Genomic DNA, 25,839 nt, shown 5'->3' with positions numbered 1-25,839 from the left:
TTTCCCCCAGGATGACTATCGTGTCTGTATGGACTTCAACATCATTCAGAAAGATTCCATCCCTGTTTGCCCTGTGGATGCTTCAGGCTGTTTCACAGCAGAAGTGACAGATTTTGTGGGACAGTATGTGAAGGTCTGTGACTATGTGACATAGAAAGGTGTTGGTTTCATCATACTTTTTTCATTAATCAGTTTTTATCGAATAGCTTCCACATCTCGTTTTCTTCCAGAAAGTTGTTTGTTTTGTTTTATTCAGCACATAAAATTAGAAAAGATAAATGATGTTACCAGCTACGTTCTAAAGGTCTAGTATCTTCAGAGGAAGCATGCTATAGTTTCCAGCATAGGAATTAGAAAGATTGGGCTCTGACTGGTGACTCATGAAGCATCTTTGTGACCTTGGGGTAATTATTGCTGATTCAAAACTTCACTATCTTAATGATGTGGCGTGTACTTAAAAAATACATCAAGTTACAAGGTAGCTAAAATATGGATCAGGTTTTTTTATTGTACATTTGTTATTTGTGCCTTTTACTCTCAGTAAAGGTAACCAAATACTAGATTTTAGTAACATACTTACTATAGTGTTACTAAGTACTATAGGATGTTTTAATGCCTATATTTTAATTTTTTGTTTTTTTAACAGGATGCTGACAAAAATATCATCAGGACCCTGAAGGAACAAGGCCGACTTCTTGTTGCCAGCACCTTCACTCATAGCTATCCTTTCTGCTGGAGGTGGGGAGAAAAGACTATTGTAGCTCTATTTGTGCATATACTTTGTGTGTGTGCCCATTCCATCATTTTGTGATTTCCATCTCATTTGTATTCTTTAGAATTAGTGTTTGGAAACTGCCTTCTTGTTTCGAGGAGAATTTTATGAATGCATGCATTTACTTCTTCCTCAGGAGTTGTGTGAGGAATATAGACATAGACTATAAAGAAAAAATCCAGTTCAGTCTTATGCTATAGAGAAAAGAAAGTACAGTTTCTTCCTACTGTTTTATTATCCTGTGAGTCTTCTTTACTACTCCCATTATAAAAATCACTTCTGAGACTTGAGTCAACAAAATTGTGAAGGATTTTCCCCATACCAAGCAATTCTCTGTGACACCAGCTGGGTGTCCTGTAATTTAATTTAATTTAATTCTGACACTACCCAGAGATTAAGGGCTCAATCCCACAAGAATGTGACACACACACTCACAAACCCAAGTTTTCCCGTGATTGACAGACTGGCTTTGCTTTACTTATTGATTTTTAAGATTTTATTTATTTATTTTTAGAGAAGGTAAGGGAGGGAGAAAGGGAGTGATTGCCTCTCCCATACCCCAGACCTGGCCGTCAACCCTGGTGTGTGCCCTGACTGGAAATTGAACCAACGACCCCTTGGTTTGCAGGCCACTGAACTGCACCAGCCAGGGCCAGGCTGATTTTAAATCAGATATTCCAACTGTCTCCTCCTTGGGTTTGATTAATTTGCTAGAGAGGCTCACAAAACTCCAGGAAACACTTACTTATATTTATTAAAGGATACAGCCAGATGAAGACGTACACATGGGGATAGGTCTTGAGTTTGGGGGGCTTTCTGTGGGCAGTAGCATTGTCCTATGGAATTGGAGTGCTCACCCTTCTAGTACGTGGATGTTTTCACCAACTTGGGAACCCCCAATACCCCTGTACTTTTGGGATTTCATCATGAGGATGGGGATATGGCTGAATATTCCAGGCTTTTGGGGCCTGGTCCTTTTGGTGACCAGCCCCCATCCAAGGAGCCCATACACAGTCAAGTTCATTAGAACAAAAGATACTCCTGTCACCCAAAAAAATTACAAGGGTTTTAGGAGTTCTCTGTCCGGAACTGGTGTTCAAGACCAAAAATTAAAATTAAAGATGTTCCTACTGCTCTTGTCACTTAAGAAATTATAAAGGTTTTAGTATCTCTGTGCCAGGAACCAAATATATATGTGTAAATGTGCACATGCATACATTTATTTATATATGCTTATTTTCTATTATTTCACATAGACAAATATGTTTTGTGTTGAAACCACATTTCTTTAGGATAAGACAGATCTGACATTTTCTAATGGAATTTAGTAAGAAATATTCAAGACTCCAGATATGTAGGTAAAATGGATTGCTTAGTGGCATCATGTTCTATTCCCAAGTTTTGTCTTTGCTGAACCTGATAACATTTTTTAGACAGCTGTCACACACCAGCAGAACTATATGAGGATACTTTTTTTTTTGTATTGTTCTTTTATTAGCTTTTTGCCTTTATTGGTATTGTGTAGGGCCATGACTAGTACTAAGGACATAGACATTAGTTTCGCAGTAAACGTGAATGTCGGCAGAAGGCCAAGACAGTGGTGATGACATTAGTAAGAAACTAATGGTTGTTATTACCCTGGGCACCTGCATACCTCATTATGACAAGCCACATCTCCATTTCTGCTCCCCCAGGTCAGACACTCCCCTCATTTACAAAGCAGTGCCTAGCTGGTTTGTGCGGGTTGAGCACATGGTAGACCAGCTGCTGAAGAACAATGACCTGTGTTACTGGTGAGTAATAAGATGTGTGTCTTCATAATGTCCTTTGTCATATAGTTATTAAGTATTGGTTTACATGTCCCCCAAATTATAATAATTTTAAGAACCACCTAAGATTTAACAAAGTAACATTCTTTTTATTATAGGGCCATATAGAGGGGTCTTTCTTTTATATAGCCCAATGGAAGTGAGAAACTGCTGTTTACAGAATGGAATGACTGGAAAAGTTCTGGCTCTACTCTCGGAGCCTTATATAACAGTCATCTTCATGGTAAATGTTTAGCTTTGACTACCTACAGAAGCCATTTATAATATCATTTGAACCTTGAACAATGCTGAGGTAATGGGTACCAACCTCTGTACATTCAAAAATCCATGTATAACTGCAATCAACTCTCCACATCCTTTGATTCCCAGCATTGGAGTTAACCCTTGAACAGCACTGGGGTTTGAACTGCACAGGTCAATTGAAAAAAAAATTACGTATAAGTGGACTCTACAGTCCACATACATGTTATTCAAGAGTCAGCTAACTAATTTTGATGCTTGTTGAGTTCCTTAACTGTGATGTCTTATGCAGGCTGGCTTCATGGATAAGCACTGCAGGGACAGAAACCTTGATCTTAGCTAATATCTGACCGGTGAGAGGAGTTAGTTCAACCTGTTACAAAAATAACATAAGGTTGAATCTATGTATTGCAGAATAACATTTTTCACTGAGTTCAGGAAGTAATTACAATTTTTGTGTCCCACAAGAACTGAAAAGCTAAATTTAATTTTGGAAGAATAGGGAGAATCTCGGGGCATTAAAAACAAATGGCTATAGCTTTCTCTTTTTTTTCTAGCCAAGTGACCCTGATTTCTCAATAAAAAGCAGTTTTTTAATTTTTATTCCTAAGAAGTTCTTTAGTTCTACTGTGCAATGTGCATTGTATAGAATATTAGTATGAGAGCCTCATGTGGTGGTGCAGGGCTATAAACTGGAATCCTGAGGACAGGATGTTCAGGAGACTAGGGTGCCTTAACTCAGCCTTGAGCTTGGGAAGGTTTCTTGCATAGGTGGACCTCAAATATAAGGAACCATTTACCAGTCAGAGGCAGTAGAAACCTGGGGGAGTGGTGGCTGATACAAGGGCTGCTGGGTGAAGATTATCACAGTGATGATACTAGTGAAAGCAGTGAGGTGAGAAGCCACATTTAAGGGGCTTGCCTTATTGCTGGAGCCTAACATATAATGCTAAGGGGACTGCAGGTGAGTCTGGAGACACAGCTACCAGGTAGTTCCAATAGCCTGCCTTTTCAGCCTGTTACTTTCTAGGTGATGGGTTCCTGTGCTAGTAAGTTAGAATAAAAGCGCTATTCCATGGATAACCCAGAAACTAGATATTAGTGGGACCAAGCTAGCTAGCATCATGATGATCGTTAGAAAACTGGTGGTCCTTTAGTTGGAGAGCTGGGTAGGGAAGCATGGGTGCTGTGAGGTTTCCTATGAAAGAGCGTCTTCATTGGGATTAATTCACAGCCCTGTGAGTCATCTCGTGCTGTCCATGCAAAAAAGATTCTCCCAGGAGGAGTGAGCTCAGCTTTTCCAGAGTGTGTGGTCCTCAAAGCATTATACAAAGGTTTTTGCAGGTGTCATTTACAAATTTACTTAGAAATATTCATAGGTGATTGGGTGTCTAACCTGTTTATTTCAGGGTCCCGGAGTTTGTGCGAGAAAAGCGATTTGGAAATTGGCTGAAAGATGCACGTGACTGGGCAATTTCCAGAAACAGATACTGGGGTACCCCTATCCCACTGTGGGTCAGTGAGGACTTTGAGGAGGTGAGGCTGAGAGTGTTTTTATTTGTTGATTTTTGTTTAGACCCATTTTTTGTTTTATCTGAATATGGGGTAAAAGAATATGGTTTCTTTTTCTTTTATCTCCCCCTTTAAACCCCCCCCCCCCATTTTTTCTTCCTTAATCATGATTAAATAAGAATATTAGGGTTTTAAGTTTATTTTTACTTTACTTTTCCTTGAATGCAATTTGTATCTTTCTCAGGGAACCCACACAATAAATTGTTCGTGTTTCTCAGATCTTTTTCTTCTTGTGAGTTATTGATGAACAGAACAGATTCCATACCCTTTACTTAACAGCAAAGAAAAGGAAGACTGAAAAATATTACTAAGCATTGCAGACTTTTAATCTATGAAATCAAATTATTGTATCAGTGTATGTATACGTAACTATATATATAGAACTATAGATGTATTCCCATGATGGGACCTTCTGTCTGTCGCTGAAAACCGAAAGCATTAGAGTAGTCATAAACCACAGTGGCCCAGGGACGTCAGTAAATTTCCCATAAAGAAGGGTCTGAAAGGCAACAGTGAAGGAGCTGAACAGGAATGGAAGACTTTTCAGGACTGGTCGGGAAGATGCAGAGAAAGAGACCATGAGTTTTCACTAGGTATCCAACGGTCTTTGGGTGAGAATCGACAGTAGTTCATGCTGGTGCTGCCCAATCAGATAATTCTTCCTGTTGTGAGTGCCCAAATTGAACCCATCCATCAGCCTCTTTTCCTGGACATAATTCTAACATTTTGCAATATGACAATTTGGATCCAGCAGAATAATTTAGTTCTAGCTTTGACTTAGATTTCAGCAAGGGCCAGGAAGAAACTAAGCTGTCTAGTCTAGAGTACTAGTCTAGCCATTTCACTTCTGCTGGTTATTTTTGGCAGAGATGTGGACATTGTAAACCCTCAAGAAATACTTATCGAGATGATGGCTGTAAATGTTTAAAATCTTTTCTATGTAGAGCCTCCCTCTGATATGGGGGTATGTAGCAAGGAAGTGACTAACACCTCTTCAGACGGTCGCCTGTAGTCTTCCACGAGGGTAAACCACGTTGGTGATAACTATCCTGAAGATCAAAGGTTGCTACAACTAAACTTCAATGTTAACAGAAATTAACTGTGTGATCTTTGCCTCTGAGGTACTCCCGCTTTTTAACTTTGTTTTGACAGATAGTATGCATTGGGTCAATGGCAGAACTTGAAGAACTGTCAAGAACAAAGATTTCAGATCTCCACAGAGAGAGGTCAGTTTCTGAATACTTGATTCATGTCAGTTCTTTCATTCAGAGAGCATTGGGCTAGGTCCTAGCCTGTTAAGACTTGGTCTCTGTAACAGATCACAGAGCTACATATAGAAAGCAAACACTCGTTTGCTGAATTACATTGTTTTTGATGACTTGTGTCATATGAGGAAGGGTGACTTCTCTTCTCAAGTTAGATGTCAGGGGACTTCTAGCTTGAGCACCCCTGCTGCTCTCTGTAAGCAAGCCTGTGATGACTGCTGATGTTACTGTTCATACACGCACATGAAAGAACTTGTCAGGAATTGTGTTTACTGCTTGCAATTCAACTGCAAGTTCTGTTGTGTAAAACTAATAGAAACGGCTACATTTTTATTTATTAGCATTGACCATCTGACCATTCCTTCACGTTGTGGGAAGGGATCACTGCACCGCATCTCTGAAGTGTTTGACTGTTGGTTTGAGAGTGGTAGCATGCCATATGCTCAAGTTCATTACCCGTTTGAAAATAAGAAGGAGTTTGAAGATGCATTTCCTGCAGACTTCATTGCTGAAGGCATTGACCAAACCAGAGGATGGTATGTTCCTTGTTCTTCCAAGTGTTTTGTTGATTTGATTTTATTTAGCAGGTATCTTACTGAGCACCTAGTATTTCTCAGCTAAGTGCTGGCAAGATTGTGTCAAGTGAGATAGGCTCTGCTCCTTACCACCAATCAAACCATTATTGTCTTTTAAATAGGATCTCTGTCTATGGCAGCGCTGTAGTTCTAAAGTTTCAGTTATTTGATTGACATCTTGGGATATAGAGATATGTTTCACTGGAAATTTAAGTGATACAAAATACTTAATATGTGGTCATAGCATATTCACATCAAATCATTTACTCAAATGTAGAATGAGTATTTGCCTGCAAGATAGTGGGTGGGATACTACAAATGTGAAGAGGAATACTTGGAAATATGCTCAGATGTTAGATTAGCCTTAGAAAATTTACATTCAAAAAAATCTAGATTTAAAAATAAACATGGGGAGAGGGTTTGGGCATTGGTTTTATCTGGTGCCTTATTTAAAGCAGTACCCTCATCGTCTTAATTGTGAAAAGGTTAGTTACCTTCTTTTTGTGGATTGCTTGATTGACCCAGGTTCTAATTATACTTTCACTAGTCATATTTCAACAGGGGTGTTTTAAGGAATGCTGGTGGTGTTTTTTGCTTTTACAAATTGCAGTAGTTCATCACAAACTAATTATAATGCTTTAGAATATGCTGTTTTCATTTTACAATGAAAATGGTAGCTGTAGGAACAGCTACCAGGCTCAAACTCCAATTACTAGGGAGTTTCGCTGAGGAGTGGTGATATCTGACAACCGTTAACAATCCTTATATGGGTTCCCTGAACACACTGTCTTCCTCTCTATTCCTCAGGTGTGGGATGCCTCTCCTAGGTACCAGGGTCCTCATGACATACCTTAGAGGTCAGGTGTTATGTTAGGCATGGAGATTGGTCCCTTACCTCACAAATTCATGTCTCATGATGGTCTTGGAGTACAAAATCAGGTTGGAGGTGACATAAGAGCCTCACTTAACAAGGACACCTTACAGGGATGTGATGCAGTTCTTTTAAAGTATAAGCTAACTGGTAAATAAATGACATGTGATATCTGACAGAATAAAAACATTTTCTCTTCTCCTATAGTCTATCTTTTGACTTTTGAATGATAGTACTTTTTGCTCTTTTTGTCTTTTTGGCCATGTGGGGTGGGGATGGTCATCAGACTATCCTGTATGACCCTGTGCTAATGGCAACATAAATCTCTTGATTTTCAACCTTGCCTTTTGTGGGGAGGCCCTGCTCTTCCTTATGGCCTGTTCAACTGGCTTCTTGAGGAGGGTGATGGTACTGTCCTCAACTGGAGTCAGTACCTCATTTCAGGCCTTTATTTGCTTTAAATAAAGCACATTTACTTTCTAATCGGAAGCTGTAATATGATTGGTCTGCAGTGGGTCTTATGTGTAATTTTTCAATGATCGTGGCATGATTTTAATATGTCTCCAGAATTAAAAACCTTTGCCTTATGTGTTTATCAAGAAATGTAACTGATCTAAAATAGAAATTCAGTTCAGTGAGTCAGTGAGTAAACAGTATTTTTCCTGTATTGAACTTCTTTTCTGAATTTTGTTTGGTTTGGTTTGTTTTTTAACTTTCTTCATGACATTTTCTTTCCAGGTTTTACACCCTGCTTGTGCTGGCCACAGCTCTCTTTGGACAGCCACCCTTCAGGAATGTGATTGTGAATGGTCTCATTCTTGCGAGGCAGGTGTACTTCTTTGTGTGGTGATAAGTTCTAGTTCCTGTTCCCCTAATCACTCTTCGTGAATAGAGGAATTTAGGAATGCCCCAGTTCTGTTATTACTACTTTTTCTTTTCTGCTTCTATACTTCTTGCTCCTCTTCCTTTTTATCCAACTCCTGTGTTTGTGCACTTCTCCACCTTTTGCATTTTGTTTTCATACTCCCTTTGTCGTAGGGAGAAGGGTTGAATTGAAAACTAATCCTAATGGAGCAGGTGAAAGGGGAGAACTTTTCCTTAATACTTCTAGTAATGAAATAACATTTGTGATTTTAGAAATTTAGGAAGTATCTTTGTTTATAGCTCTTATTTAATCCGTACACTGGTTTATTTTCTTTTTAATATATGAGGAAATTACAGGTTCTGGAGGTTTCTGGTATTATATGGATGGGAGTCCTTTGCCTCTACTTCAGCAAGTTATTGAGAAACCAAAATTAAAATAAACAAAAAAATTTTACATAGATACCCAGCTTTATGTGCTGTGAGAGAAGGGAGGATGACAGACCCTGTTGTTAATATTTACACATCTTTACTCACTTAATCCCCAGAACTATGTGAGATGGGTCCTTTGATATTCCTGTTCTGACATTTGAGGTACAGAAAAAGTAAGGTCACACAGTAAATAAGTGGTGAGCTTAAGTGTGTCGTTTCAAGAATATTAAGTAAATGGAATCACACCATATATAACTTTTTGGGAGTGACTATTTTTGCTCAGTGTTATTCCCTGAAGTTACTCAGGTGCTTGTATATCTGTGGTTGCTCCCTTATCTTTGCTGCGGGTCTCTTTGGAGACCCAAAATTTGACTGTTCACCTGCTAAAAGACCTTGGGGTTTTTTCCCTTGTTTGCTGACAATGAACTTGGAGATAGGTTTTCATTTCCGTGGGATAAATGCCTAGTCTGTGTTTTTTTACTGTTACACTATGATGACCTGCTACTTTCATCTGTCTTGAAGCTTCTCCATTGACTCAACACAGTATTTAAAAAGAAGCTTAGAGATATTAACAAAACAACTTCATCGTTGTGCCTTAACCTTAGCTTGTATGCCATTTGCATTTATGTATTCTAATTGAAAATGTCTATAACCATATATAAAGATACTGTGATGTTGACTGATTTAATTAACTCCCTTCTACTTTTTAAGTGATGGCCAAAAAATGAGCAAACGAAAAAAGAATTATCCAGATCCACTTTCAGTCATCAAAAAATATGGTGCTGATGCTCTCAGGTATAAACTGGTACTTTGCCTTGTGTGTATTTGTCATTTCTTATGTATGCATCGCTCATTATTTTAATCAAGTTCCTTAGATTTGGTTTATAATTAGCTTTTAAAAATGTATTTTTTCTATAGGAGGAGTTATATTTGTATGGTATTGACTTAACTGCCAAAGGTGATTTTTCAGTAATAATGACATTTCCAAATCTAGAAATCTTTTAGTGGACAAGGACTTGTGTCTAAGGTTTCCCATTTTGTTGGTGTTGCATCACTTATTTCTGTTTTTCACTTACCTTTCAAAAGAGCCGTTTGAGGTATATTTATGCTAGAGCAAACAAAAATTAATATCGAAAAGTTTATAGAGAATGTGAGCTGCTGCTTGACATAGTCATAGTCATGAACATTGAGTGTTCAGGTTAAAAGCCACCCAGCCCCTCTGTCCTGGGACCTTGTGAGTGTCTGATGCCTGCATGTGTCCCGGCTGCTTCCTCTTGGTTCTGCTGCATCCACCACCAGTTGTCTGCCCTAAGACCAGCACAGGGTGTGCCTCTAGGTTGCTCCAGTGCCACATTTTATTGTGGGGATTACATCTCCTTTTATAATTTTCTAGGTCTCTTACATGTAAAAGTAAGAGATTTGTCAGTTTTATATAGACCATGAGAAGAGTATTCATAATTATCCCCTTTTTAGAAGAAATGATAATTTTGGTGCTGCCCTGTCAAAATATCACATAATAATTGGTACCATCTACATTCCTTTTTATGTAATTTTTCTATTCCAGATTATATCTGATTAACTCCCCTGTGGTAAGAGCAGAAAACCTCCGCTTTAAAGAGGAAGGTGTGCGTGATGTCCTGAAGGATGTGCTACTTCCTTGGTACAATGCCTATCGCTTCTTCATCCAGAACATCCTAAGGCTTCAAAAGGTGTGGGCCAAAATGCTATGGTTTGAGCTGGGTTTGAGTCAAGGTGCCTTCCCAGCTATGTTGAGCTGGGTTTGCTCACGCCCTATTATTAGAAGCTCAGAGACACTTGGAAAGCCATATATGAAGGTATCTGGGATTCTTTCTGGGCCAGAAGCATAGTTTGGAGCCAGGCCTTCTGGGTAGGCTCACCTATACAGTCACAGGAGCCTCACCTGTAGAAGAGTTGCATTGGATGTACATTTAGTCAGCCAGTTCCCCTCTCCTCATGGAACTAGTCAGGGTGGCATGACAGAACCAGTGAAAAGTCAGCTACTGTCTGAGAGTGAATGTCCAGTAAAGGCTGCTATAGATGGCTGATCAGGAAAGACCCCTCAGTGAGGGCCTTTGGGCTGATACTCTGTATTTGAGAGAAATTCTCATTGGGTTGTTAGGATTTAGAGTAATGATTGTGATGTAGAGATATATAGGAAAGTTTCTTCCTTAGTTAACCTATTTTCCACAAGGCATTCTCTAAGAAGCCACCTCCCCTGCCCCACTGAATGCTCACAGGCCAGCAGGCTCCATTACATACATATGTGCCTGTCTGCTTGCACACTTCCATTTGGGATCAGGTCCCAGATACCATTCATCTTTTTTACCTCCAGTACCTTAGAAGTAGAATTGCTTAGTAAATTACTGTCAACTGAATGTGTGATGTTATTACTTCCTGAGAAACTGGTTGGAAAGCTGAGCTTTGAACATCACATGCCAGCAGTCTGGTCACTTCCTTCTTGCTGCCTCTGGCTTATCTAGGTCTGCTAATGAAACTTCTGGGGGTGGTCTTTCACTGTGATTTGAGAAAGACAGCCATCTTCCCCAGACCTGTAGTGTTCCTGCTTTTTCATTCCTACCACCTCTTTGGGCCAACAGCCCACTTTTGCAGGCCTCTGCTGGGCTGGAGCCTCATCTGGGCATGGCAGCAAGACCAGCTCCACCCTCAGGTGCTTAAATCAGGGCAAGGATCAGCATGGCCATTCCCCTGTCACTGGTGGTGATGCTGTGTGAGTAGGGACTGGTGAGGTGGCCTTCAGGACTGGCAAGATTTTGCAAAGGAAAAAGAAGGGGTGGAATAGAGCATTCTAGGTAAAATGAATGATATAAGCCGAGACATTAATTCCTAGGGCTCATTTTTAATTTATACACAATTATTCAGAGAATGCCAGTTTTTCAGTCTTTTCTTCCTTAGATTTAAAGTAGCTAAACCCCATACTTCTTGACAAGATTTTGGAATATTTCTCAATTCATAGTCATTCTTTGCTGCAGAGGAATTTTTTTTTCTGAAATTCTCCTTGTTTCACTTGAAAATATAATTCACTAGTTGAGGTCTTAATGTCCCAGATTTAGAGCTTATCCTGAAAATATTACTGAGAATTAGAAATCTATATTGCCAGTAGGTCTGGAGTTTTTTTGTGGGGTGTGTGGCTATTAGTTTAAGTACTTTAAAGAGTTCATTTTTACATGGATTTCCCCCAGGCATGCAGAATGTTACAATAATTGTCAATTCCTAGGAGGAAAAAATGGAATTCCTCTACAATGAGAACACAGTTAAAGAAAGTGCCAACATCACAGACCAGTGGATCCTGTCCTTCATGCAGTCACTCATTGTGTTCTTTGAGACCGAAATGGCAGGTGTGTCTTTCTTTGTCCTCCCAGGAATAAGGACTCTTCTCTTTATGATTGCCCTCTAGATATTTAACTTCTTATAAACATAGAGGAAATTCTATAGAAATTGTAAGAGACAGAGCAGTAGATAAATACTTGTTTCTTTTAACACTCAAATATAATTTTGTTAAGGCTTGTTAATTGTAGAAAGGTGCTGATCCAGGGCCCAGAGAATTGTCTCAGTAAATGTTCGGTGACCTCATCTGTCCTTTGCCACCAGATGGGCCTGTGGAATCATAGGTTTCAGTGCTGGATGGCTCCCTGGGGGAGCATTGTTTAGGTTATGAACCTCAATTTCTTTCTGTGAAAAATACCTGGTTAGAGTAATTATAAGGTTCAAATAGAGATCATATACCTAAAGCAGCTAGCAGATAACAGGTAATAAGTAGTACCTGTTAATACAGTATTCCCTTACTTATCACGGGTATTATGTTCTAGACCCCTCCACGATAGGTGAAAATCCGTGAAGTAGGAACCTTACATTTATTTTAGTATTTATATATATTTTAAGGCTTTATAAACCCTTCCCACACACTTATAAACTGTTTCCAGTCCCTTACTAACCATTCCCACTCCCTTATTAACCTTTTCCACACTTTTATATACACTACTTATGTTCTTAAACATATTCTGCACTCTTAAACCTACATAACTTTAACAACATACATATACAGTACCACAAAGTCCTGCAATATAGCGAAAAATCTGCGATAAATAATTAAATATAGTATTTTTTTAAATCCTGCAATACAGTGAGGCCACGATAAGTGAACCGCGATATAGAGAAGGACTACTGTAGTTCATTTTTTATTTATTTTCAGGTCTGCTTTATTAAATAACTAGTCCTTGATCAGTCTAGAAAAATTAGAAAATACAGAAAAGCAATATTTAGGCATTTCTCTATATTTCTATTTCCTAACAGCATGAATTTGGTTTTATATAGAGGTTGATAAAGTAGGTTATGATAGTTTTCTCGAGATTGGAGATAGAACAATCATAAGTCGGAAATTTTCAAGAAATTATTGACTAGGATACCTGATGGAGATATCCTGTGCACATCCTGGCAAGTTTGATCTGCCTCCTTCAGTACCCTGTGATTGCCAGGTGCAGTTGTGTGGGTACCGTGCTCATCAATTTGAGGGGCAGAGCCACCCTTTGGTGCAGGCAGGGGTCTGCTGCTCCTCAGCTGGAATAGGTGCCTCTGCGCCTGGCACAATAGGACAGTTGGTCTAGGAATTTCCACATGTTTATCAGTCACCCTGAAGGACCATATCAACCCCCTTAAAGATACGTAATTAGGATCTTATGACTCAAGCTTTTGGAGATATTGTGGGTTTGGTTCCAAGCGGCCACAATAACGGAAGTATCCAATAAAGAGAACAATGCAGTAAAGCAAGCCACATGAACTTTTTGGATTCAAGGTGGATATAGATGGTATGTTTATGCTAAGTCTTCAAAAGCATTGTTTCTAAAACAACGTGCATACTTATGTTACCCATCATCTGAGCCTTCAGTAGTCTTCCTGGTGGATGTTCCATTCCTCAATCTTGATGTCTGCTGACTAATCAGCATGGTGGTTGCTGAAGGTGCTGTGACTGTGGCAGTTTCTTAAAATTAGACAACAATGAAATTTGCTGTATCAGTTGACTTTTCCTTGCACAAACAGTGATACTGTGTGATAGCATTTTACACTCTCATTAGAACTTTCAAAATTGGAGTCAATCTCAAACCCTGCTGCTGTTTTATCAACTCAATTTATGTAATATTCTAAATCCTTTGTTGTCATTTCAGCAATCTTCAGAGTAGCTGTGTGACTCTTCTTTCACTTGAACACTTAAATGCTATTGTGGGTTTATTAATTGGCCTAATTTCAATGTTGTTGTGCCTCAGGAAATAGGGAGGCCTGAGGATCAGGAGAGAAATAAGGATATGGTCTATCATTAGAGCAGTTGGAACACACAACATTTATCCATTAACTTTATGATCTTGTGGGAATTATTCATGATAACCCCAAAACAGTTACAGCAGTAATATCAAAGATCACAGATCACCATAACAAGTATAATAATGAAAAAGTTTGAAATGTTGCCAAGAATTGCCGAAATGTGACAAACACAAAATTAGCAAATGATGTTGGAAGAATGGTACCAATAGACTTGCAGTGTTGCCAGAAACCTTCAATTTGTAAAAGAAAAGAAAAAAAGAAAAAAAACACCAAGTATCTGTGAAACACAATAAAACAAAGTACAATAGTATCACCAGTTTGCCTTGCCAGATGCCAGGACCACCCACCTCCTCAGTTATGACAACCAGAATGTCTCTCCAGACATTGCCAATGTCCCCTGTGGTACAAAGTTACTCTGTTTGAGAAACATTTGACCTATGTTATGCCTCTTAACATCCCATTAGAGCTTTTTATGTCCGTCTTAGTTGAGGTACTGAGCAGCACAATGAAGGAGTTTGGGCTTTGTGATGCTGCAGCATTGCACAGCTCCTGGGAAACGTGCCTCCTGGAGTCATGTGATGGGCAGTGTTAGCCTCTTAGCAGCACCTAAGGGGTTTCCATTTTCCTCACTGATAGGAGCTCAGAGGACATTGTGCACCCCTAGGCACTTGATGGTCATATATAATGTCCTCAGTGAATGAGCCATTGTGATTGCTTCACTTTAGTTCTTTCTGTCTCGTTAACAAGCTTGGCAGCCCTTGGATGACAGGGCTACTTGTTTGTTTTTTTGTGTTTTTTTTTTTGTATCCATCCTCTCCCCAAGCACCCCAAATGCCTAGTATATTCTCAGTGCCTGATTGATTGGCCTTACTTTTAGCCTATAGGCTCTATACTGTGGTTCCTCGCCTGGTCAAGTTTATCGATGTTCTGACCAACTGGTATGTCAGAATGAACCGCCGAAGATTAAAGGTAAGTCCAGACTGTTCTTCAGAAGAACAAAAAGTCTGAAAATGTTGTTTTTGAAGCGATCTTTTTCTTTTTATGCATATATAGTTATATATTTATCACCATTTGATGGATGTGGACTGGTAAGTTCTAAAAATCATGGTGCATGTTTTCACAACACAATTATGGACATTCAATATTGGAGGGAATCTCAAGGCCACGTAGGACCAATCGTGCAGACCTCTTAAAACCCAAAATAAAATTATGTAATTATTTTCAAATGTCATATACAGAGGGGCTTCTGCCTTTAGAGGGTCAGTTATTTATTGACAGAATTCTTCCTTCAGCCTGTTGAGGATTTAGAATTAATGAACAGTGGGTCCTGATAAACAGTGATTATACAACACCAAAAGTGAGGGATTCTCATACCAAAGGCCAGTGTCAGAGGCACCCACCATCCATGAGTTATGCTTTTACATATGTTAATGATAAAACCCCATAAAAGAACAGTAATTCATTTTTGTTAAAACATACACATGTGTACACATATGTGTGTATATACATAAAATCTACAAGGACATGCATTAAAATGTTTACAGTAGTTTCTAGGTAATTGTTGAGGGTTTTTTTTTCTATAATGAATCAATATAATTATTTTTAAATACATAGTATATACATGTTTTAAAAATAAGGAATATTACCTAAAAGTACTTTAAATTTTTGTGTTGGCAGCTACTTCCGTCTGTTGTATTGGAATTCCATTCTCATACTTCAGGTTCTATAGTTTGTTTTTACCTCACAGTTATGGAACCATTCCCTATCAGCTTAGCCAGCCACAGAGATGGGAGAGAGTAGGGGGCCCCATCCTGGCTCTGCACTGACTGCCACCAGGTCATATGTGGTTGTGGTCATTTCTCCTGGCTCTGTCTGTCCTGTTGGTATACCATGTGCTCCCTTTGGATTGTCTGTTTTTAGTAAACATCTTACTTGGCTTTAATAGTTCATTCATTGTGTTTCTTCTTTATTCACTAGGGTGAAAATGGGACAGAGGATTGCATTATGGCCCTGGAGACTTTGTTCAGTGTTCTGCTTTCTCTCTGCAGACTTATGGTAAGATGCTTCGCCCCATTCTAAAACTCTAGCCCTATGGACTCCTTTCAGTGCCCTATTGCTTCAGAGTACCCTGTCTGTATCTATTCTGTATTTGTTATACCAGAAATACAAATCAAGTTTTAAAACAACTTAATTCTCTAGTTCATTTTCAGAAATCTTACTAGCTTACATGTGTCAAGTAAGGGCTAAGAAACATTAGTTTCAAAAGCTAGATTTTTTTTCTTTTCACTGACAATACATTTCAGGTCATGATTCTTGGTATCTAGATTGAATTGTCACAGTTCCCTTGAATATCATATCTTCATGTGGATTCCTCTGCCAGTTGAAATATTAATTAAATTATATACAAGTAAAGCTTTTATTTGTTCAAATTCTCATATCCTGTTTCTACTTCTTTCTGTATATTTCCTAACATACACAGAATGAAAACCTACCTTATATCAGGTCCTGTGCCTGGTTCATCACATCCATCTGCACTCATTTTTATTCTATGAAGCAGGTTGTGTTCCCCCATTTTATAAATGATGTTTCTGAGTTTTAGAGACATTGAGTGTTCCTTATATTAACTTTGCTCACACATGGTCAGCAACTCCTTTCTTTTTTAAAATTAATTTTACTGGGGTGACATTGGTTAATAAAATTATATAGGTTTCAAGTGTTCAGTTCTATGATATATCATCTCTATATTGCATTGTGTGCCTGCCATCCAAAGTCAGATCTTCTATCACCACGTATTTGACACCCTTTAAACTTTAATACCTTCCCCCCTTTCCCTAGTGACAACCATTCAACTGTCTGTGTCTTATGAGTTTTTGTTTTTCTGTTTGTTTGTTTTGTCATTTTCAGTTTTATATCCTTTATATGAGTGAAATCATAAAGTTCTTAAGTTTTTTTGCCTGATTTATTTTGCTTTGCATGAAATTCTCAAGATCCATGCATGTTGTTGAAACTGGCAGTATTTCTTTTTTCTCTTTTGGCTGAGTAATATTCCATTCTATATATGTGGCACATCATCTTTATTCAGTCATCTGTTAAAGGACACTTTGGTTTTTTCCATGGCTTGGCCATTGTGAATAATGTTGTGTTAAAAACATAGGCCTATATATTTGGGAATAACTGTTTTCAAATTTTTCAGATAGGTACCAAGAACAGGAGTTGATGAGTCATATGGTAACTCTATTCTTAATTTTTAAAGAACTTCCATACTCTTTCTCATAGAGGCCATACCAGTTAACATTCCAACCAGCAGTGAGTCCCTTTTTCTTCACAACCTCTCCAAAACTTGTTATTACTGGTCTTGTTGATAATAGCTATTCTAACAGGTGTGAGGTTGTATCTCAATGTAGTTTTGATTTGCATTTCCTTAATAGCTAGTGAAGTAGAGCATCTTTTCATATATAATTTGGCTGTTTGTGTGTCTTCTTAGCAAAAGTGTTCGGGGTTTTCTGTTCATTTGTAAACTGTTATTCGGTTCTAGGAGTTCTTTATAAACTTTGGATATTAATCCCTGTTGGAGCTGTTGTTTGCAAATATCTTCTCCCATTCAGGTGGTTTCTTTTTTGGTTTTTGTTGGTGGTTTCTATTACTCTGAAGAATTCTTTAACCCTTTGAGTGCCATGCATAATTGCTAAAATTAGTGTGAGAAATGCCAGGCTATTTTGCTGAGAAATGCAGAGTTTATGAAAAATGTTGATAAAAAATTATTATTCATAATAATTTGCTGAAAATTTCCTGACATGTATTAAATACACTCTTCTTTTGTAAGCTGTATTCTTTGATGCACTTTAGCAAAATGTTTATTGCATTAAAATTATTTTATTATAACAATTATTTTAGAAAAAATAAATTCTTTCCTTCAATATAGCTTTTGAAGTATAATATATGGCATAATATAAAACCTATGATTATAATTTGAAAAAACACATAGCAACATGGATAACAAGCAAGAAGTATGCCAAATATTGCATAAATTTTGGGGGATAATAAAAAACTTTTTAACATACCCAAAAAATGAACACAGATGGTATTCACACTAGAGACATATATCAATAGATATCAACAGTGAAAAACAGTTTATAAACAAAAATGAAATGCAAAAACAATGCAATAATAGTAAAATGTTTATATATTAACATTTGTGGCTATTGAAGCATCTTGGATGCAGCCATTTGTCACATCTCATACATACTGTTTTCAACCTAATTTTTCTTTCCGATGTTGGGCATGCCTTACACAATCTTAGCTTTCTTTCTGGAATCATCTTTATGCCATATACATGAGAGGGACCTGGTGGATTTTCTTCATTGCTGGATTTGTTAACAGTGTCTCTAACCTCATGCCATTCTCTGGCAAGCTCTTCTATTATGGAGGTGATGAAGATCAATCAAGACATTAGTTTGTTCCCACCCAAAAATTTTTCCTTAAAAAGAATATATTCATTCAGCAACATTCTTGATAATACATTGAACACAACCTTTAGTGTTCTTTCGTCCAAATACACATAAAGCATCATATCATGCACACTGCATAGAGTTTTGATGATTATATCAAAGATAAATGAAATTAAAAGGACCATTTAAAATGAAGTAAAAATTATAACAATATATCAATATTTGAATAAGGGTAAAAATTCGAAATTTGGATCAACATGACGAAAAGTTATATCAATATATAAAAGAACAAAACATAAAATACGAATTATTCCATTGTTATTTACATTTATAGCCATCGAAAAAAGAGTCGCTAGGAGCGACGCTGGCACTTTTGGGAAAATTTGTCAGCATCTCTCACAGTGACGCTGGTACTCAACAGGTTAATTTTGATATAGTCCCATTAATTTATTTTTGCCTTTACTTCCCTTTTTTCTTGCCTTTGGAATCAAATTCATAAAATCCTGTGCATGACCAAGGTTCAGAAAATTTAGTACCTATATTTTAATATATGGGGACAAATAGTAGTCTGGTTCCATTCTTGGCATGTGGCTTTCTAATTTTCCCAGCACCATGTATTAAAGAGGCTTTACTTTCGCTGTTGTGTTTTTGGTTCCTTTGTCTAAAATTATTTGCCTATACACATGTGTGTTGGTTTCAAGGCTCAGCTCTCATTGGTCTTTCTTTATGAATGTTTTTCTGCCTTTACCATGCTGGCAGTTTTCTTGTTTTTTGTTTTTTGTTTATTCTATTACAGTTGTCCCAATTTTTCCCCCTTTGCCCTCCTCCATCCAGCTCACACACACACACCCCCCCCACCCCCCCACCCCCCCCGCCAACAGTTTATCCCTTCCCATTGTCCATGTCCATGGGTCAATTATACATGTTCCCTTTGATTAATCCCTTCTTCTTCCCACCATTCTACCCCTTTCTGCTTTCCTCTGGCAACTGTCAGTCTGTTCCCTGTTTCCATATCTCTGGTTCTGTTTTGCTCATTAGTTTATTTTGTTCATAGATTTCTCTTATAAGTGAGATTATATGGTATTTGTCTTTCATCACCTGGCTTATTTCACTGAACATAATAGTCTCCAGTATCATCCATGCTGTCACGAAGGGTAGGGATTCCTTCCTCTTTCTTTCTGCCACGTAGTATTTCATTGTGTAAAGGTATTACAGTTTTTTAATTCATTCATTTACTGATGGGCACTGAGGCTATTTCCATCACTTGACTATTGTAAATAGTGCTGCTATAAACATGGGGGTGTGGTGCATAAGTTCTTTTGAATTGATGTTTCGGGATTCTTAAGTTATATTCCCAGCAGTGGAATTACTGGGTCAAAAGGCAGTTCCATTTTTAATTTTTTGAGGAAATTCTATACTGTTTTCCACAGTAACATGCTGTTTTAATTATTGTTGCTATGTAGTACAATTTGAAGTCAGGAAGTGTGATCCCTCTGGTTTTATTCTTTTTCCTTAGGATTGTTTTAGCTGTTTGGGTTCTTCTCTGGTCCCATACTAATCTGATGATTTTGTTGTTCTATGTCTTTTAAAAATACCATTGGGATTTTGATGGGGATTGCATTAAGTTTGTATATTGCATTGAATTTTTATACATAGACTTTGTATTTTGCCATTTACTGTATTTGTTTATTGTTTCTAATAATTTGGGTGGAGTCTTTAGGTTTTTCTATTTAAAGAATCATACCTTAGAAAAAGTGACACTTTTGAAAGCTTCTTCATTCCCAGTTTGGATGTCTTTTATTTTTCCTTTGTCTGATTGCCCGGGCTAGAACTTCTAATACTATGTTGAATAGGAGTGATGGGAGTGGACATCCCATCTTGTCTTGTTCCTAATCTTAGGAAAAGCTTCCAGTTTTTCACTATTGAGTATGATGTTAACTGAGGGATTGTCATATAATAGCCTTTATTATGTTGAGATACTTTCCTTCTATATCCATTTTATTTAGTGTTCTAATTATAAATGGATGTTGTATCTCATCAAATGCTTTTTATGCATCTATTGAGAAGATCATATGATCTTTTTCCTTTGTTTTGTTAATTTAGTGCATATGTTGAACCATCCTTGTGCCCCTGGAATGAACCATCACTTACTTGATTGTGATGTATTATGTTTTTAAAGTATTGTTGTATTTGATTTGCTATAGTATTTTATTTAGGATTTTTGCATTTGTATTCATCAGAGATATTGGTCTGTGCTTTTCTTTTTTTGTTTTATCTGTGTCAGGTTTTGCTCTCAGGGTTCTGTTGTCCTCGTGTATATGGAAGTATTGTCTCGAATTTTTGTAAGAGTTTTCGATGGATAAGTATCAAGTATTCTTTGAATGTTTGGGACAATTGACCAGTGAAATATTCTGGTCCTGTACTTTTGCTTTTTAGGAGGTTTTTTTTTGTATGTTTGTTTGCTTTTTAATTTATATATTTAAGGGAGGAGGAGAAAGGGAGAGAAACATTGACCGGTGGCTCTGATACTCGCCCCAACCTGGGACCAAATCCACAGCCTAAGCATGTGCACTGACTGGGAATCAAACCAATGATCTTGCATTTTGCACAAAGAAGCCCAACCACGCCACACCAGTCAGGGCTTAATTGGTTTTTGATGGTTTCAGTTTTCTCACTCTCAGTCTATTTAGATTGTCCATGTTAGTGATTTGGTCTAGGAACATTATATATTTCTAGAACTTACCTGTTTTTTCCAGGTGACTGAATTTGGTGGCCTGTAGTCTTATATAGTTTGTTTATTTGTTTGATCCTTTGTATTTCGGTGGTGTCTGTGGTAACTTCTCCCCTTTCATTTCTCATTTTGTTAATTAGAGTCTTTTCTTTTTTTTCCTTATTGGATCTGGCCACAAGTTTGTCAAATTTATTAATCTTTTCAAAGAACCAGCTCTTAGTTGTATAAATTTTTGTATAGTCTTTTTGTTCTAAATTTCAGTCAGTTCTACTCTAGTTTTTAATTTTTCCTTCTGCTGACTCGGGGCTGCCTTTTTTCTTCTTCTATTTCTTTAAGATTAATCTTCAATTGTTTAGTTAGGATTTTTCTTTCTTTTTTGTAAGTATATTTTATTGGTTATGCTGTTACAGTAGTCGCAACCTTTTTCCCCTTTGCTCTCCTCTGCCCAGTACCCCCATTCCTTCCAGCAATCCTGTCCTGCTTAGTTCATGTCCATGTGACGTGCATATAAGTTCTTTGGCTTCACCCTTCCCTATATTATTCTTAACTTCCCTCTGTCTATTTTGTACCAACCAATTATTCTTATTAATTAATTCCTGCACCATTTCTCCATTTCTCCCCCGTCCCCCTCCCAGCTGATAACCCTCCAAATGATCCCCATACCTATAATTCTGTTCCTATTCTGGTTTGCTTAGTTGAATTTTGTTTTTTACTTTTTAGATTCAGTTGTTGATAGTTGTGAGTTTGTTGTCATTTTAATGTTCATAATTTTGATCTTTTTCTTAAGTAAGTCCCTTTAACATTTCATATAATAATGGATTGGTCATGATGAACTCTTTTAGCTTTACCTTGCCTGGGAAGCACTTTATCTCTCCTTCCATTCTCAGTGATAGCTTTTCTGGATAGAGTTATCCTGATTGTAGGTCTTTGCTTTTCATCACCTTGAATACTTCTTGCCAGTCTCTTCTTGCCTGCAAAGTTTCGTTTGAGAAGTCAGCTGATAGTTTTATAGGCACCCCTTTGTAGGTAATTCTTTTCTCTCACTGCTTTTAAGGTTCTCTCTATATCTTTAACCTTTGTCATTTTAATGATGACGTGTGTCTTGGTGTGGTCCTTTCTGGGTATAGCTTGTTTGGGACTCTGTGCTTCCTGGACTTGTATGTCTATTTCCTTTGAGAAATTTGGAGAGTTTTCCTTCATTATTTTCTCACATAAGCTTTCAATTCCTTGCATTTCATCTTCTCCTCTGGCACCCCTATCTATGGTTTGAATGTTGGCATGTTTAAAGTTGTCCCAGAGGTTCCTAAGTCTCTCCTCATTTTTTTCTATTCTTGTTTCCTCATTCTTTACTGGTTTTCTTTTTTTCTTCCTTTCCAAGTCATTGATTTGAACCCCGGTTTCCTTCCCTTCACTATTGGTTTTGTGTGATACAGCATAGTCTTCACTTCGTTTGATTTAGCATAGTCTTCACTTCTTCCCTTATGCATTTGCCATACTTAAGTATCTGTCCAGTCTACTAGCATCTTTATCTCTAGTGTTTTGAACTCAGTTTCTGTTAGGTTGGCTATCTCCTTATCACCTAGTTCTCCCACTGGAACCTTGATCTGTTTCCCTTTTTGGGCCATACTTCTCTGCCTCCTCATTTTGACAGGCTTCTGTGTTTGTTTATCTGTGTCTTAGGTAGAGCTGTCTGTAATATCTGTTATGTTTAGGGGCAGAGCTTTAGGTATTAATCAGTATAGGGCTACCTGGTCTGGTGCTGGGAGTATACCCCAGGTGTCCCTTCTTACTTTTTAAAACATGTACTGCACTTCCCACCGGCCTGCCACTGCTGCCAGCGCCACACCGTGTCTTCTATGCCCCTCTTACCTATTTCTTTTTTATTTTTCTGTTAGTGGAGTTCCATGCAGCTCTGTTTTCTGGAACTTATGGTTATCTCTAGTTTTGAGGTAGTTGTATTCCTTAGTTGTGGAGGGAGACACAGCATGTCTGTCTAGGCCTCCATCTTGGCCAGAAGTCTGGATTTTTCTTTTTTCTAGAGGTACGGCAGTGACTTTTGTTTTTATTATAGAAATTTTCTGGGATGCTTTTGTTCCTGACTGTATCTTCTTGTGCTCCACAAGAAGTTCCCTTTGCCAAGTTCAATATGAGGTCATTTCTTTGTGAGACATGTTTATAACCTTAGGTCTGTATCTGTTTCTTTCTCTAAAATGTTTAGTTCTCAATTTCTATTTGAGATCAGTTAACGATGGCTGCAGATTAATGACATGGCATCCTCTCTCTTTATAGGCCCCCTATACACCTTTTCTCACTGAATTGATGTACCAGAATCTTAAGATGCTGATTGACCCCGTTTTTGTCCAGGACAAGGACACACTTAGTATCCACTACCTCATGCTGCCCCGTGTTCGGTAAGAATCAAATACATGTAAAGCCTCTTAGGGCCATGGGAAGGGATGTTACCAGAGATGCACAGGTGTGGAGGCTTTAGTTGCTTCGTGCTTTGCCTTTCACCTGAGCTTCTCCTGAGTTTACAGATCTAGGGGGAGGAGTAGGGGTTCTCAGTGTTGAACCACCTGTAGCACTTCAGCAGGTCTGGAATGTGAGCAGGTCTTTTGGAGTCGCCTTAGGGAGTTGCTGGGTATATTGAGCAGGAGGCTCAGGGTTGCTGCCTGCTTCTTGCTGTGTACTCCCAAGTCCAATCATGCTGTAATCCCCAGGTGCTTCATTGGGAGGCCTCATCAGAGCATCATATCCCTACTCTAAACCCTTCCCTTGTTTAAGCTTGCCTGTTACTTAGGATTTTTTTTTTTTCCTTTTAAATCTAATGTCTTTTACATTCCTGCCTCTTCTAATTAGAAAGGAATTGATTGACAAGAAAATCGAGAGTGCAGTATCTAGAATGCAGTCTGTCATTGAACTTGGGCGAGTGATTCGAGACCGAAAAACTATCCCAGTAAAGGTTTGATAATTTATTTATTTTTACATTGACAGTTGTAAATAATTATGTCTTGGAGTATTTTCTTAGTATAGAGAGCTGCCAGCAAGGGCATGAAATTTCATTTCTTTCTACAATAAGGGTATGAATGAATGGCTTAGTACTAGTTGAGCCTAATTAGTCTTGGAACTTGACATTAAGAAAAAACATTTAACATATTTAACATATTTTCTGCAGTTTTGAGGACTGGGCACTTAATAAACTTTGTCTTTCCCTCCTAGTATCCTTTGAAAGAAATTGTGGTTATTCATCAAGATCTAGAAGCTCTTAATGATATCAGGTCTTTGGAGAAGTATATCATTGAGGTAAGGCAGATGATTTATCTCTTTGGGTTGAAGCAAGCTTCCTTCCTTGAGAAGATTATTTCAGTTAGGACTTTTCAATGAACTACACTTTGAGTGTATAACTTATCCTTTTTGTTGTTTATATCTTCATATACATACATTTAACTACCCATGAAATTTTACTCTCAGAATGATCATAAATTTTTACAGTGTTATTGTAATTCTTTGAAAAATTATTTTAAGGTCATTGAATTTTCTTAACTTAGTTGAATCATATATACCTTCATCTACTTCTCTTCCTCATAGTATTTTGTGATAATTTTCAAACTTTGTTTCTTCAAATTATATAAGTAACAAGTGAACACATTGGTTGTAAATAGTTAAGCACTAGCATAGAGTAAAAGGTGAGGCCTTTCTATCCCATTTGCTCCCTGGAATCTCACCTCCTACTAGGGTAGCTTCTGCGAGTGTTGTTTCTAGCATTTTACAAACACATACACACACCATTGCCTTTTTCTGTGCATATACAGTATCATGTATGGTATTTAACTTGCTTTTTTCACTTAGGATTTCATAAAGGGCATCTCATGTTAAAACATAGAGATCTACTTTATTCTTTTTTTTTCTTCTTTTTAAATTCTTTTTAATATGTTTTATTAATTATGCTGTTACAGTTGTCCCAATTTCTTTTCCCTCTGCTCTCTTCCACCCAGTGACTCCCCCTCCCTCCAGTTGTGTCCCCCCGCCTTAGTCCATGCCCATTGGTTGTGCATACAGTTCTGCTCAATACCTTCCTGTCTACTCCACTCCCACCTACTATGCTTCTTAATTCCTGTATCATCTCCCTCCCTTTCTCTCCATGCCCCGCCCTACTGACTTATCCCTTATATGTGCCCCATACCTATAATTCTTTTTCCACTCTCCCTGCCTACTTAGTTTTCCTTTGTTTCAATTCCCTAGCTTCTGTTCTTGGTTGTTGTGATACAATTTTCATTTTAACGTTCATAGTTTTGATCCTTCTTCTAAACAAGTTCCTTTAACATCTCATAACAGTGGTTTGGATCTAATGATCTCCTTCAGTTTTACTTTGTCCTAGGCACTTTCTCTGCCCTTCTATTTTGAATGATAGCTTTGCTGGATAGAGTAATCGTGGCTATAGGTTTTTGATTTTTATTACTTTGAATATTTATTGACAGTCCCTTCTTGCCTGTAAAGTCTCCTTTGAGAAATCAGCTGATAATCTAATTGGGACCCCTTCGTACATAATTCTTTTCTTCTCTCTTGCTGCTCTTAAGATTCTCTCTTTATCTTTAATTTTTGACATTTTGATTATAATGTGTTTTGGTGTGGTTCTTCCTGGGTCCAGTTTATCTGGAACTCTCTGTGCTTCCTGGACCTGTAAGTCTATTTCCTTCCCCAAATTAGGGAAGTTCTGCCTCATTATTTTTTCACATAATTTTTCAATTTCTAGTTCTTCTTCACCTTCTGGAAACCCTATAATTCGGATGTTTGCTCTCTTATAATTGTCCCAGAGGCTTCTGAGCTTCTCCTCATATTCCTCACTTTTTGCTTCCTCTTTCTGCACTGGTTGACTGTTCCTTGCCTG

General features: G+C 37.8%; 1 protein-coding gene across 4 annotated transcripts in view; it reads left to right on the top strand.

Moving 5' to 3' along the window:
• IARS1 (isoleucyl-tRNA synthetase 1) overlaps window positions 1-25,839 on the top strand; it is a 120,178-nt gene that overhangs the window by 54,878 nt on the left and 39,461 nt on the right. For 3 of the 4 annotated variants that reach the window (XM_090273931.1, XM_090273929.1, XM_090273930.1), the window contains exons 11-25: window positions 11-133; window positions 647-738; window positions 2,467-2,565; window positions 4,251-4,377; window positions 5,566-5,639; window positions 6,020-6,214; window positions 7,863-7,949; window positions 9,129-9,212; window positions 9,982-10,126; window positions 11,674-11,794; window positions 14,650-14,741; window positions 15,750-15,827; window positions 23,241-23,362; window positions 23,811-23,913; window positions 24,171-24,254. In XM_090273931.1, coding sequence (XP_090130057.1) covers window positions 11-133; window positions 647-738; window positions 2,467-2,565; window positions 4,251-4,377; window positions 5,566-5,639; window positions 6,020-6,214; window positions 7,863-7,949; window positions 9,129-9,212; window positions 9,982-10,126; window positions 11,674-11,794; window positions 14,650-14,741; window positions 15,750-15,827; window positions 23,241-23,362; window positions 23,811-23,913; window positions 24,171-24,254 — 1,626 coding nt within the window. The remainder of the gene's footprint in view (window positions 1-10; window positions 134-646; window positions 739-2,466; window positions 2,566-4,250; window positions 4,378-5,565; window positions 5,640-6,019; window positions 6,215-7,862; window positions 7,950-9,128; window positions 9,213-9,981; window positions 10,127-11,673; window positions 11,795-14,649; window positions 14,742-15,749; window positions 15,828-23,240; window positions 23,363-23,810; window positions 23,914-24,170; window positions 24,255-25,839) is intronic. The other variant, XM_090273932.1, reaches the window with a different exon arrangement.

The sequence above is a fragment of the Furipterus horrens genome, unplaced genomic scaffold, assembly GCF_987537825.1.
Source record: "Furipterus horrens unplaced genomic scaffold, mFurHor1.1.pri manual_scaffold_4, whole genome shotgun sequence".
Lineage (NCBI taxonomy): Eukaryota > Metazoa > Chordata > Mammalia > Chiroptera > Furipteridae > Furipterus > Furipterus horrens.
The sequence above is the reverse complement of the archived record's forward strand: the minus strand, read 5'-3'. Positions and strand labels throughout refer to the sequence as shown.